This window comes from Heterodontus francisci, chromosome 15 (assembly GCF_036365525.1).
Source record: "Heterodontus francisci isolate sHetFra1 chromosome 15, sHetFra1.hap1, whole genome shotgun sequence".
Lineage (NCBI taxonomy): Eukaryota > Metazoa > Chordata > Chondrichthyes > Heterodontiformes > Heterodontidae > Heterodontus > Heterodontus francisci.
The window spans coordinates 66261687-66277090 of NC_090385.1; the positions used below are offsets into that span (position 1 = coordinate 66261687).

Here is a 15404-nt window from a genome sequence, read left to right on the forward strand (position 1 = left end):
GTAGTACTTTCTGTATCAAGATTTATTACTTTCATTCTAGCACACCTAGACAGATTGTACTCAAGCTACAAACATTATTCCAAGATAACTATGACTTACCCCATGCAGTCCGAATGTATCTCTTTATGTCACCTGGTGGCTATGATCAATTATACCCCAACAGCATGCCAGATATTCATTTTTATACCATTAACAAGCACTACTCCAAAAGCTGTAATATTACAGCTTGGCCATGTGAGCCGCATGGAAGATGGCAGGATCCCCAAAGACACATTGTACAGCGAGCTCGCCACTGGTATCAGACCCATCGGCCGTCCATGTCTCCGTTATAAAGACGTCTGCAAACGCGACATGAAATCGTGTGACATTGATCACAAGTCGTGGGAGTCAGTTGCCAGCATTCGCCAGAGCTGGCGGGCAGCCATAAAGACAGGGCTAAATTGTGGCGAGTCGAAGAGACTTAGTAGTTGGCAGGAAAAAAGACAGAGGCGCAAGGGGAGAGCCAACTGTGCAACAGCCCCAACAAACAAATTTCTCTGCAGCACCTGTGGAAGAGCCTGTCACTCCAGAATTGGCCTTTATAGCCACTCCAGGCGCTGCTTCACAAACCACTGACCACCTCCAGGCGCGTATCCATTGTCTCTCGAGATAAGGAGGCCCAAAAGAAAGAAAGAAAGAAACTCCAAAAGCTGTAATATTACAGCTTTTCCTATCCATATCTCAGTACTGCACAGCCAGTTTGCATAACATAAGAAGCAGGAAATTAAAGAAGCTCTTAGCTTCAACTTGGAAAGCACGACTACTACAGAATCCTTCCTAATCAATCTTGCATCGAGGGGCAACATTTCCACTCATCCTCTTCTTAATTCAACTGCAACAGCTTTGTTAGAGTGCAATTTACTCGTCAGCCTGCAAAGGACACTTGGATGATTGCCTGCATTGGGGTAGAGAAACAAACATCACTCCCACCAGGGCTCCACACAGTTTCTCAAGAGAGGTGTATTAGCAGTGTAAAATCTTGAAGTATATTTGCCTCAAGGCAGTGTAGTATCTTGTTTGCTTTTAAAATGAATTTAACATTGTATGTAATAATATACAAAAGTAACCCAAGTGGACAACACTTAATTTCTGCACTGACAGAAAACACACCAAACCTTCATGGTATTGAAAGTTGTTTTATTAACAATGGGGGTGGGGAGCGAGAAGGGGAGATAGAATGGATTGGGAAAAGCTCTCCTGTTCTGCCAATCTTTCAATCTCCCCATCTGTGCTGCAAAATGTTCTATTCAGCTGATTCATAGGGAAAGAAACCTATAATTTCACCCCACTGTAGAGAAAGAACTGCTAAAAATAGTTGTCAATTAGGACAGGCTGGAAAATTCAGCAGCAAATTAAAATGCTTATGAAAATGTGAAAGATGTATATATAATCTAATATATACTGGCAGTTCTGCTCTGCTAATTGCAACTGTGATTTAGAAATAGAAGCTGCTAATTATTCTGAGTTTACAAAAAGAAATGAAAAGCAAATAGGTACTGTGTATTTATAATTTTTATCACTTCCCCCAAGCTTTTACAATGTACAGTTTAGCACTAAGATTCAGAAGAGTGCCAACATTGGTTTGGATGATTGACAGTTTTTGGAATATTCCCTGTCGATATGCAGTAAATAATTTGGAGCTGCAATAGCTCACTTGCACTATTTTATGAGATCCTAATATTCTTGGGAGGAAAAGGGCATACTTAGGCTCCAACTAGTCTGATTATGTCATTCTAAATCTACCGGTTGTCGTCCTTGGCTCCTTGGCTCGTGAATACAAGGACTCCTGCAGGAATTAACAGGGGTGTTCTGGACCACGTTTGAATCAAAGGCCAGAGGTCTTCCAGATAGAATATCATGCTGCACACTGTCAGTGAGGACAGATAATGCACAGGTTAAAATGTCAACAGCTTGTATGAACAATATACTTGGGCCGGAATTTGGCGCCCACACCCCCACCGGGAGCGGGCTAGGAGATGGGGGGGGGGGGGGGCATAAAATGGTGTGGCAGGTGAGGGGTTTGTGCTCTTTGCCTACCCGTCCCCACTGCCATTTTACCAGTACTAATTAATGGCCACTTAAGGGCCTCTTATTCCCGCTGTTGGTATTTTACCAGCGGCAGTTGAGAACGTCAACACCTGAGGAGGTTGCCTAGTAATATGTGGTCACCTCCTTGTGGGCTGTGGGGGGGGGGCAGTGGCGGGGTGCCCTCCTGCTCGTGTACCCTGCACCCCATGGAGGGGCCCCTCAGCAGCATGGCCCCCTCCCCTCCCAAAACAACCCCCTACCCTAGACTCCGATTCCACCTTTGTGGGGGTCTAGCCAATTTTTCCTGGCAAGGCCTGACCCCCACTTCCCTTTTGGAGGCTGGCATCCATCAATCTGTTCTTGCTAGGTGCAGTCCGGCAGTGGTCACAGCTTCCGGTAGCGATACTGAGACTGAAGAGCCGCCGGCTCTCTGATTGGCCAGCAGCTTTTGGAGGTGGGACATCTCACCTCAGAGTGGCCAAAGCCCCGACTGAAGCCAATTAACGGTTTGGGCCACACAAAATAGCCGTGTGGCTTCCAGGCCCGGCAGAGGCGGGCTGGCACCACCCCTGCCCCCCCCCCCCCCCCACCCCCCCCGATTTTTAAGCTGATGGCTGGGGCCACTGCCTCACCGTTAAATTCTGGCCTTGGTAACATACACTGAAGGTTTAACCAGATGAAGGGTAGATTAATCAGTTATATGTAAGTTGTCTGAATCATTACATTACTTTACACTAAATACTTCATACAGACCAATGCAAAATATAAGGAGTTCTTTTTTATAACCTAGCACATACATCGTGCAAGCCAAGCAGTAAAAAACAATATCATAAAATCCATGTTACGAAAAGATTGCTGATGCACTCATGGACATCCAAATTGTGGAATGACATAAACTTCAATATTAAATTCAAAGAATGTCCATAAGATGGTCAAAGGAATAGACACAAAACTGCTGTATAATTTACTTTCTCATTTTGGCAGTGAATATAGGTGGTGATCTGTTAGATCGCAACACTTCAAGTTAGCTACACTAAGATCCTCCCAAGATTGTTACTGCAATGTTTGCATAAATAAGATGATATATTTCTTTTTAAAAATCAGGCAGATGTACAAGAGATTTAATGCAATCATTTCATCATCTTGCTTGTTTAAAAGCAATTGACCAATGGAGGTTATTTGCAGAATCAGTATTAGTTTTCAGCCCCAATATTAATTTAACATAAATTGGGAAATAGTGCAAAGACTGTTTTATGCAGGCTGAGGCCACCAGGACTTCTGTTGAGAGAACACTAGCAGTAATTAAAGTCAATTTAAATTTGCAGAATTTTAAATGCATAAAAATATATTTACAGTATGAAAATCACAGTGCACTCGGCACTGCCTCCTTACGAGCAACAACCCCAAATACCTCATCCTCCTCTCCTGGCAACCTATACATTCCCCCCGCACCTGCAGTGTGCTTGCTGGGGGCTAATCTTGCCAATATCCTCCCTTTCCAACACACCCCTCCCAGTTCTAACCCTGTGAACTCTGCCAGCAGATCAGCTCTCCCGCCCCTCTACACATCTCCTGCCAGAATGTTCATTCACTTGTGAACAAGGCCTTTGCCATCCATGAGCATATTGTGGATGATTGCATCAACATCATGGCCCTGATGGAAACCTGGATCAGGGATGATGACATCTTTCCTCTAACAGAAGCTTCCCTGCCTGACTATACCTTCCACCTCTTACCCCACCTAGACCATCACAGTGGAGATAAGACACCTGGATATGTCCCCTTCCTCCTCTGACACTTTCTCATCCTTGAACATTCTCCTTATTCCATCCCTCTCCACTGTCATTTAAAATCCTTTTTCTCTACCGCCTACCCAAGTACCATAAAACTTTTCTCAAAGATATATTTACTGCTTTCCTCCCTCAGCCTCTGCACCAAGTGACTACTCATCCTTGGGGATTTCAACCTTGAACTCTGTTCATCATGCCTTCTCTCTTCTGAGTTCACTGCCCTCTTCTCCTTCCTTAATTTCCCCTTCCATCTAAACTCCCCAAGCCATATTCGCGGCCACCTCCTTGACCTTGCCATCTTGACCTTCCTTGTTTAACTTTCCACATTCATTGCCCTTCCCCTGCCAGCCCTGCTTCCTTCAGAACCTGCCCCTGGAAAAAGCTCTGCTCTAATTCATTTACAACTGCACTTTCAAAATTCCAACTGTCTCACCTTTGGTCTGCCATTAACCATGACATTTCTGAAGCTACCAATCTGCTTAACTATGGCCTCACCTCCACCTTTGATTCCCTAGTCCCCATTAAAATCATTATTCTTTCACACCCTCGTAGTCCCCTGCACACAACTCCATTTCCTTAAGTCCAAGAGGCGCAGTTATCTGCCATATCCATTCACCACCATGTCTGAATGAACCACATAAAAGCGCATTCAGCTCCTGCCCCTGTATACCAAAGCTATTCACTATTTCAGGATCATTCTGGAATGCAAAGATAACCCCTGGCCCCTTTCCTGTCCTGCAAAAAGCCATCTTAATCCCGAGTCCCCTGTCTCTTCCTCCATCACCTCTAATAGCAAGTGAGAGGATCTCATGGATTTCTTTATCACTAAGATTGAGACCATCTGATCAGTTGCTTCTGCCATGTCACTCCCTTTATCCCACTGGGCCAAACTTTCAGTAAAGTTCCCCCATGTCTTAGCCCCAAACTCACATTGTTCTCTAGTTTCTCCTATTTCCCATCATGCCCTCACCAGGCTCATCTTGTCCTGGAAACCCACCTCCTGCTCCCTCGACTCTCTTCCCACTAAACCGTTGACCACCCAACTTCTCTTCCTGGCTGCCAGGTTAACTGATATTGTTAACGGTTCTGTTTGCTTGCAATGTTCAGTTTCCTGTTTTTAAAAGTGTGTGCATGTGTGGAGATGGGATAGTACACCATTCACTTTTAAAGCTGAAACATTGATTGTTGTTACTAAATTGTAGGTTTGTTGAATTGATTTTCTACATGTCAACATTAATTAAGAAAATAGCCAAAACCTGAGTTCACAGCCAATCACATTGGATATTGGATAATTGAAGCTTTGGGGAGAAATGATGGCAAGATATAAATGATTGCTGTCCCACTGTTCTCACATTGTGTAAGCTCCTATTGTTTATATTCATTTATAAAAAGAAAACATAGTGCTGACAACTTAAATGACTAAAATTTCCGTCTTGTGCTATAATGAGGATTTCTAACTTTGGTTAACCATGACAAATTAACTGCTGAAAATGGTTACAGGATGTAAGCATAAAATAGAAGCACAGAATCCCTATAAATTAAGTTGACAATACAGATGAATTGTGATAAACACACAACTATTCGGTCCAGCTATTTTATACTGTCATCAGGAGTTCTAGAAACGATAAATAAAGTGATTTAGATTTCTCCAGTGCTTCTGGATGAAGGTTTGCAATACCCTAATCATATTGAGTATGGGAAGCAATGAAAATGTTAATTATGAGGAGTGTTGTACATGAATCGGGCATTGTACAAAACTGGAGTGAATGGCATTTCATTTCGTCTGCTGCAATTCCACTGTTAGATCAGAATTATGTATAAATGACATATTACAATGTACATTCTGAAGTTAAAAAAAAAAATTAGTGGATTTCTGTGATATTGTTTATGGTAAGGCCAAATATATGAAGAAGTTTGTGAGTGATGTGATGAAAACCAATGAAGTAAGTGAATAATCATTGAGTGTTCTTCGGTTCCTGGGAAATATGACTGGATTAGAAGACTTTGCAAATGTGATGGACGTATTTCAAAATTTTAAGTCCTTATTTATATTCTGGAGTAAAATCCTGTATGAACAAAACACTGCATTACTGAACAAGGATAATTGCATATTTTATAGAGGCAGATATTGTATTTAAATCAGATGCTTGGATCAGGAATTGCATACAATTGAAGTCAATAAGATATTATCAAGACTTTTTATTCCATTTCAGGCATTATCTTCTTGTAGTAAATGTCCCATCACTTAGGCAGTTGATGTAGTCTACATGGACTTCAGTTTAGTTTAGTTTAGTTTAGTGATACAGCACTGTAACAGGCCCTTCGGCCCACCGAGTCTGTGCCGACCATCAACCACGCATTTATACTAATCCTACACTAATTCCATATTCCTACCACATCCCCACCTGTCCCTATATTTCCCTATCACCTACCTATACTAGGGGCAATTGCTAATGGCCAATTTACTTATCAACCTGCAAGTCTTTGGCATGTGGGAGGAAACCGGAGCACCCGGAGGAAACCCACGCAGACATAGGGAGAACTTGCAAACTCCACACAGGCAGTACCCAGAATTGAACCCGGGTCACTGGAGCTGTGAGGCTGCGGTGCTAACCACTGCGCCACTGTGCCGCCCAGTAAGGCTTTTGATAAGGTCCCGCATGGGAGATTGGTTAAGAAGGTAAGAGCCCATGGGATCCAGGGCAATTTGGCAAATTGGATCCAAAATTGGCTTGGTGACAGGAAACAGAGGGTAATGGTTGAGGGTTGTTTTTGTGAGTGGAAGCCTGTGACCAGTGGTGTACCGCAGGGATCAGTGCTGGGACCCTTGCTGTTTGTAGTGTACATTAATGATTTAGATGTGAATATAGGAGGTATGATATGTAAGTTCGCAGATGACACGAAAATTGGTGGTGTCGTAAATAGCGAGGAGGAAAGCCTTAGATTACAGGACGATATAGATGGGCTAGTAAGATGGGTGGAGCAGTGGCAAATGGAATTTAATCCTGAGGAGTGTGAGGTGATGCATTTTGGGAGGACTACCAAGGCAGGGGAATATACAATGGATGGTAGGACCCTAGGAAGTACAGAAGGTCGGAGGGACCTTGGTGCACTTGTCCATAGATCACTGAAGGCAGCAGCACAGGTAGATAAGGTGGTTAGGAAGCAATATGGGATATTTGCCTTTATTAGTCGAGGCATAGAATACAAGAGCAGGGAAGTTATAATGGAGCTGTATAAAACACTAGTTAGGCCACAGCTAGAGTACTGTGTACAGTTCTAGGCACCACACTATAGGAAGGATGTGATTACACTGGAGAGGGTGCAGAGGAGATTCACCAGGATGTTGCCTGGGCTGGAGCATTTCAGCTATGAAGAGAGACTGAAAAGGCTAGGGTTGTTTTCCTTAGGACAGAGAAGGATGACGGGGGACATGATTGAGGTATACAAAATTATGAGGGGCATTGATAGGTTAGATAGGAAGAGACTTTTTCCTTTAGCAGAGGGGTCAATAACCAGGGGGCATAGATTTAAGGTAAGGGGCAGGAGGTTTAGAGGGGATTTGAGGAAAAAAATTTCCACCCAGAGAGTGGTTAGAATCTGCAACGCACTGCCTGAAGTGATGGTAGAGGCAGGAACACGCACAACATTTAAGAAGTATTTAGATGAGCACTTGAAACGCCACAGCATACAAGGCTATGGGCCGAGTGCTGGAAAATGGGACGAGAATAGATAGGTGCTTGATGGCTGGCACAGACAAGATGGGCCAAAGGGCCTATTTCTGTGCTGTATAACTCTATGACTCTATGACTTAATAGTTGAAATCATTCACTGTAGAATGTGTTTTAGACACATCTTCAGAATATGACAGAACATTACTTCACTGGATATTTTATAGGGTTTAACTTTAAAACAAATTTATTATCTAGCAATAGAATAAGCAAATAATAGCAGTAATATGGCATATTTTAGTAAGTGCTAAGCTTAGATAACTCCATGTAATAGAAAATAATAAATAGTGGAGAATTTATATGGAAAACTGTATTTTGTAATTAATTATCACACACAAGGACCCTCTTTTTCTGATCAACCATAAATGTTATCTGGTTTAATTAATTCTCCTTGGAGTTTCCAGATAGACTCTATGATTTGAAAAAAAATTGGGCTGACAAATAAGCTTTGAAAGAATTATTGGGTCCATGTTAAATTTAAATAACTGCCTGTTGAATTAAAAGGCCAATCAAACACATGTTTGAACAAAGCACATAGAACATTTGTATTTAAATTGATGACTTGTTTCCTGCCAAGTCCCCAATTTTACAGAACAATTGTTACGAAAAAAGAAGCAAAATGAGCTCTAACATTGTTCAGTGATTACCAAGCTAAATCTTAGACAGGAATGCTTCTTTTGTGTTACATTCAACACCTTCTATTTGTATAAATGACTTATTTTTAACAAATATTAGAAAATCAATCTGAGAGAATTGGTACTTTTTGCTATTTTCTATAACAGTGCTATGAACTTTGAAATATAGAAAAAAGAATAGACTATTCAGCCCCTCGATCCTGTTGCCCCATTCAATTATATTATGGCTAATCAGTGCCTCAATTTCATTTCACCACCTTTTCTCTGCATCCCTCAATAACCTTACCAAATAAAAATCCATCAATCTCAGTTTTGAAAATATCAGTTAACTCAGCATTCACAACCTTTTGGAGGAGTGAGTTCCAGATTTCCACTCCCTTTTGTTTGTAAAAGTGCTTCCTGGTTTGGTTTAGCTCTAATTTTAAGATCAGAACTAGAGGGCATTTTCACTTTCCTTCTAAAAGATCCTTTCTAGTTCTGAGCTTCTCTGAATCTACCCTTTCAAATCTCTTTCATTTTAAACACTTCAATTAGATAACTCCTCAACCTTCTAACCTCAAGGGAATACAAGCTAAGTTTATGCAACCGCTCCTGAAATTAACCCTTTAAGCCCAAAGGTCAGCAATTTGCCACGTGTTCCCTCATTGATCTTTATGTGATCAATGGAATTCAGCTCTTAACATTATCATGCTTAATGCTTGCTAGCTTTCTTAATTACATTTTTAAAAACTATTAATTCTAGTTCATCTGCAGGAATATTAGCCATTTGAAAACTAGGCCCAATCTATAAAGAGGTAGAGAATACAGCATACTATCTGGATAAGCTAATTTCAATGAAGGGTGGGCTCTTAGTATTTTACTAATGTTGTAATGTTAATGAAGTATCCAGAGCCCAACAATAACTTGCTTTTCCCAAGCATAATAGTACAACCTTTCTCATGGCAGTTCTACTTAATTTTAAAAAATAACTTCTGCAGACTTAAGAGTAAAAATGTGACGCGGCTGATGTTAAGACTTCAAACAACTCGTAAATGCTGGTCTTCATCAGTTCTGCTTAAAAACTGATTTGCTGCTTAACCAACTTTGTGTTGTTCAACCCAAAAGAGATCCAAAATGCTACAGTGTCTTGTTAATTTGTGTTATATTAAAAGAGACTGACTAAGTACTGATTTCCACAGCATCTGTTAGAAGCAAGCTTTAAGTGAAAATGCATTCATGATTGCAGGTTTGGCTTCCAATGCTTCATTAACAAATCTGCTTTCTTTTCATTTGTCCACAGGTTGCCTTTGAACAGCTGTTCTTCTAACAGGATGAGTTCTGGTAGTTCAGATGAGTTCTTCCAGTCAATGAACCATGCAGAGCAAACATTTCGGAAAATGGAGAACTACCTCCAGCACAAACAACTGTGTGATGTTCTCCTGATTGCTGGGGATCACAAAATTCCTGCCCATCGGTAAAGTTCACCGTATATTTCAGTGTATCATAGGACTTGTACAATCAGGGTCAGTGAAGTATGTTTCTCTTGTAGTCACATGGAATTATCAGTGCTGTTCAATTGATAAAAAACAAAATGGCACACTTTGAACTATTTTACCAAACTACCTAATGATGACATATTTGGATAAAGACAGGTCTATCAACTTATTAGGAGTTTTACTATACTGTCTCATATCAACTCAGAAGCCTGTGCAGACTCAAGTGCATTCAAAGCCTATTAAAATGGACATGAAAAATCTGAAGGGTCATCTGGACTGATATGGTTGACAAGTTACTATTCAATTTGCAACACTGCCAACAAGAATATTAGAATTCAAATATTCATCTGGTGGGATATATTTTATATGTCATGCTGTTAAATAAGATACCAATTTAGCCCCTTGACATCAGGAATTTCTATCAGCATGTGTAAAAGAGATGTGTAAAACAAACAGGAAAGGAAGAAGCATAATATTGTGGAAAGAAAGCATCCAGATTGTGGGATTTAGTTATTCAGCACGCAGCACCTATTTGTGTGTCATGCTATTGAATAAAATACCAATGTATCTTGCCATCAAGAACCACTTTTAACAAAGTAAGTATTGCTCAGGTCAATGACAAGATTGCATCTGTGGTTTTAGAATTACCCTGGAGAAAAGGAAATTAATGTGGCTTTATTTTGTAATTTTTAATAAATCAACAATGAAATCCACTAAAATTGTAACTTCACACAAACAAGGGCCACAACTGAACAACAGGAATTAAATATTAAATCACTGCCCTCATTTCACCAGAGTCCCTGTTTTGAACTCTTGGAAGTGCCAGATGGTGGTGATTAAAGGCTTTTTGGGTTATTGCTTGAGACGCCAATGCTTAAACAAAGCCTAATCAATGTTTGAATCCTATTTCTACTGCACAAAATTGATCTCATTAAAAACTTACAACAATGTAGAATTTCTTAATGCTGACCTAATTAGTACTTCATGAGGGATTACCTATTACTGGACAAAATTTTAAGTTGTTTGTTTATGGTTTTCATTAATGACTTGGTGGAAATTGTAAATCTAAATTTCAGTAATTTTTATTTAGAGATACAGCACTGAAACAGGCCCTTTGGCCCACTGAGTCTGTGCTGACCATCAACCACCCATTTATACTAATCCCATATTCCTACCACATCCCCACCTTCTCTCAATTCCCCTACCTATACTAGGGGCAATTTATAATGGCCAAGTTACCTATCAACCTGCAAGTCTTTGGCTGTGGGAGGAAACCGGAGCACCTGGCGAAAACCCACGCGGTCACAGGGAGAACTTGCAAACTCTGCAGAGGCAGTACCCAGAATCAAACCCGGGTCGCTGGAGCTGGGAGGCTGTGGTGCTAGCTACTGTGCCACTGTGCCGCCCTACTTTATATGATGCTGCATAACTTACAATGTATTGTGTGTTGACCAGTTTACCAAATAGCAGAATGCAAGGCCATTAAACATAGTCAAGTAGTCTTAATTAATTCCCAGGTGTGACGATGTGATAGCTGTAGAAAAACATTAAAAACATATATGAAATATGTTTGATGCAAGTTTCTTTTAAAGTGTGGCTTTCAGGATTATGAATTTGACAAAAAACATTAGTATTATGGTATTAATTTGGAAGCCTGTTGCTTATCTCAAATATTGTCTCCATTGTTTTCAGACTCGTCCTTAGTGCTGTTTCAGACTATTTTGCTGCCATGTTTACAAATGATGTACGTGAGGCCAAGCAAGAAGAAATTAAAATGGAGGGTGTAGACCCAGATGCACTTAAAGCACTCGTTCATTATGCTTACACAGGTGATCTGTAATGTATTATTTATAGAGGACTTCTAATCTGTTCAGAAGCAATGTCTATATTGGAGGTCAACCTCCATTTCAGATTTCCAATAAAGGAAACAGCAGTTGCATTTCACATTGTATCTGAGTCAATTGTCTTGACTCTGAACATATTTCAAGGCAGAGGATGTGTGCATTGATTTTATTTTTAAAATACTTGACTTATGTGGAAGACTTAAAATTGGATTATGTTTCCTGTTTTGGAAAACAGTTAAAAAGCTGTTTCTGTGTGATATATGTTTTCTCTTTCATATTTTTAGCCATTTAGCAAGCCTACGTGGATCACACCTGATCAAAGATGTCAATAATTAAACGAAATATTACTGTATTTTTTAATTTAAGTATGTCAATCCAAAGAGTTTGCAAAAATATTGGATTTAAATGACAAATAATTATATTTATTCATTGATACCCATGACGTTGCTCAGATGAAGCTTTGTGTTCTGTATATGTGACTTGTATCGAATGGATATTGCCATGGTACCGAGGGTAAACAAAATAGCAAGGGGTGCCATTCCCAACAGTATCCAGCACCCCCCCGGCCATTTTTTCTGGGGCGGGGAAGGCGGGGATGCCTCCCGCCCAGGCCAATTGAGGCCATTAAGTGGCCAATTAATGGTAATTTAAGAGCCTCTTCCTGCCTCCACTCCAATTTTGTGGAGGAAGGATGGGCCCAACCCCGTGTGGAGATGCCACCAGCTGAGACCCAGCTGCCTCCTAGCAAGGTTGGGGGGAGGAGGTGGGTCCCTCCATTGAGGGCCATCCGTGGCCCCCCACCCCTGGTGGAGATGGCTGCTCCCCTACCTCGGCAAGCCCCTCTACCCCCCAACCTTCACCAACTATCACCAACCCCCTCCCACCCTGTCAGTAGGGCCTGCCTGACTGGCCCTGACCCCACTCACCTGTCCCGGGGTCTCCAACATTTTCTCCTCTGCAGGCCTCCTGCAGTACTGGCAGCGGCCACTGCTCATGGTGGCACTGCTGTTTAATTACAATAGGGGTTCGACGGAGGACTGAAGTGGGTTCTCCCCCTGCCTTCTGGCCTGCTACTGAGACCCTCATTGCCGGATTAAAATTCAGCCCTTTGTTTCCCATCCAGCTTTTGCTGTTGACTTTCAAGACTTGGTTTATCTATCAGATAGGGATAGGGAGTGGGATTCTATTTTGAACTGTTAAGGCTGAGGTCATATTCATTCTATTGCTGCTGCTGCTTGTGGAACATTCTGGGCTGGATTTTTGTTATGGAGGCGGGAAATAGGAGCTGGGTGTTGGATCAGAAACACTCCTCTGTTGGGAAACTGATTCAGGTTCAGATTTTCAAATGGATGAGCCCTTAAATGGTGTGGAGATGGGTTTCCTGTTCATTTAGAGCCAGTGGGGCCATGAATGAATTTTGGTCAGATGATGTGTGGGGCATGTAGACATTCCATGGCAGCCATCACTGAGGCTGTTGGTTGTCCTGAGGGGGAGATCTGCGTTTTATGTCAAAACCTGCCACTGCACCAGAGGTAAGTGCCATCGAGGAACTAAAGGCCTGGCACTAGGGGGAGGGCAGACCCTCGCTTCATCGATGCTGACCTGGATCTCATGCTGGAGGCTGTGAGGGAGAGGAAAGAGCTCCTCAACCCGGAGGGTGGCAGGAGGAGGCTACCTCACTGTGCAGCCAGGGCACCTCTTTTCAGTGTTATTATCCTTCTGCGCCCTCTTCCTCCTCCTCTCTTACCTCCTGCTCCTGTTTTGATGAACTGTGTCCTCACTGTTCTCAAGGTCCACACCTCTCTGATAGGCCATGTTATGGAGAGAACAGCAGACCAAACAATGACCGAGACCCTTGCAAGAGGGTACTGGAGGGCGCCACCCGACCCGTCCAGGCACCGGAATCACATAATCAGAAACCGGCTCAATGGTTTGCCCGCTGAGTAGGTGTCACTGGTTGTATTGCCTCTGTGCCTCTGGGGCTCACGCAAAGGGGTCAGTAGCCATCTCTGCAAGGAATATTCCTTGTTCACTTTTATGCATCCATGCACTTTGGGGGATGGGGTGAAGAGCTGTGACAGCCTGGACTGGCAGAGGATGAAGAAGACATGGTAACTGCCAGGAAAGTGAACACACACATAGAGGAAGCTTTTGTTGTGGTCACAGACCAGCTGGACATTGAGGGAGTGGAAGCCCTTCTTGTTGATGGATCTCACTGGTCGGTCGCTGGGTGTCTTGATGCCAACATGGGCACAATCAATGATGCCCTGCCCCTGGAAGAATTCAGCGCTGGAGGAATAATTCACTGCCCGCTGTGCCTGCACAAACCCATCTGTGTCAAAATGGATGTAGTCCCCCGCCCTCCTGAATATGGCATCCACGACCTGCCGACTGAGAGATGCCACTTTGGTTCGCAGCTGATCCCTAGAATGTCCTGGTTGCATAGAAGTTCAGAGCAATGGAGACCTTGACTGCTGCAGGTAGGGGACTGTCTTGGAGACCACGAGGCCTCAGGTCATTGTGGATCAGAGCACAAATGTCTGCGACCATAGGCACAGCCTCCTACAACACTGACACTCTCTCATTTGCTGGTAGCTGACTCTTGGGCAGTAGATCCGTTGCCTTGGGTAGCACCTTCTCCCCCTTGCAGCCCCTCCCGCTGTGCTCCTCTGGCCTCCTCCTCTCCAGAAGGTTGCATCTGCTGAAGCTCATCCTGTCATTGTAGCCTGTTCCCATCTGAACTCCCTCAGCTTGACTTTGTACATTCCCCAGGCCTTCCGCTCCCAATCCCAGCTGCCCAAGTGATGCCAGCGGGCTCATGGCCCTCTCTGGGTTCCTGCCACTCACCATGGACAAAAACAAGTCTTACAGCTCCAGCAGTGGCTACTCTGTGACCCTTTTGGAGCAGCTGAACTTTATTTGGGACCTCTGCATCATGTTAATCAGCCTTTCCCATAGCCCTCATGCTGTCCGTATTGTTCACATCTTCTAAACCCTGCAGTGGTCCAGACATCGCACTTTCCCAATGCCCTTCCTTTGAAACTTCCAAACTGCTGCTGCAAAGCCTGTTAATGAGCTCAACAGACAATTAATTGGAAGCCTGTGGGGTTGCTATTCTCTCCCTCCCAGCGTCCCTTTACAAATGGTTTTGTGTTCCAGAGGTGGCGGGACCTGGCGCCGGCCTCCACGAACGCAATCTTTAAATTGCAGGTGCACTCACACCCGCCCCAAGCGGGATTTAAAAATCCGGCCCTTTGTTCGTTCTGGATGGTTTCTTTCTATTATTCTTAGCCTTTCCCATATCTTTTTTTAAAATTATTTTTCCTCTGACTTTGTTACTGTCCCCTGTTCTCTTTGTTTTTACCTCCCCTTAGACCTCTCACTTATCTTCATGCTTCTTCTGTTAATCGAGCAATCTACATCCTTTTCCTTTAGTGATGTGTAACTGCTGCCTTTTCTCACAATGGGACCGGAGCTGCGGCAACTAGAAGCTATGGTTGCTACAGAAGGGACTGAGCAAAAAGCTCAGCTGGCAGCAACTAGTGGAGAGTCACAGGAGGGAGCAAATAGGAGAGCTTGGAGTGGCCAGGGTTAGCAATGGAGGAAAGGGTGGGATATGCATGTCTTTAGTTTGCTGTGCATTCCCATGTATTGATGTTGGGTTTCAGATGGACTGGACACTGGAGTACAGCACTATTATGTGGTACAGAGGTAAGGTCTGCTTGCTTGTGGCTGGGGAAATGGAGGAGGAATCAGGACCAAAACTATTGTGACGTGTTGGGGAGCTGTTGAAGCAGTTGGAAGGAGGTATGCGGAACTTGGTATTTAAAAAAAAATAATTGTCTTGGTTATGTGTCAATTA

The 15404-nt window shown here is 42.9% G+C and overlaps 1 protein-coding gene across 5 annotated transcripts in view; it reads left to right on the forward strand.

The window, feature by feature from the left end:
* LOC137377726 (kelch-like protein 4) overlaps window positions 1-15404 on the forward strand; it is a 415621-nt gene that overhangs the window by 296647 nt on the left and 103570 nt on the right. For all 5 annotated transcript variants that reach the window (XM_068047695.1, XM_068047698.1, XM_068047696.1 and 2 more), the window contains 2 exons: window positions 9503-9676; window positions 11391-11527. In XM_068047695.1, the coding sequence (XP_067903796.1) occupies window positions 9503-9676; window positions 11391-11527 (311 nt within the window). The remainder of the gene's footprint in view (window positions 1-9502; window positions 9677-11390; window positions 11528-15404) is intronic.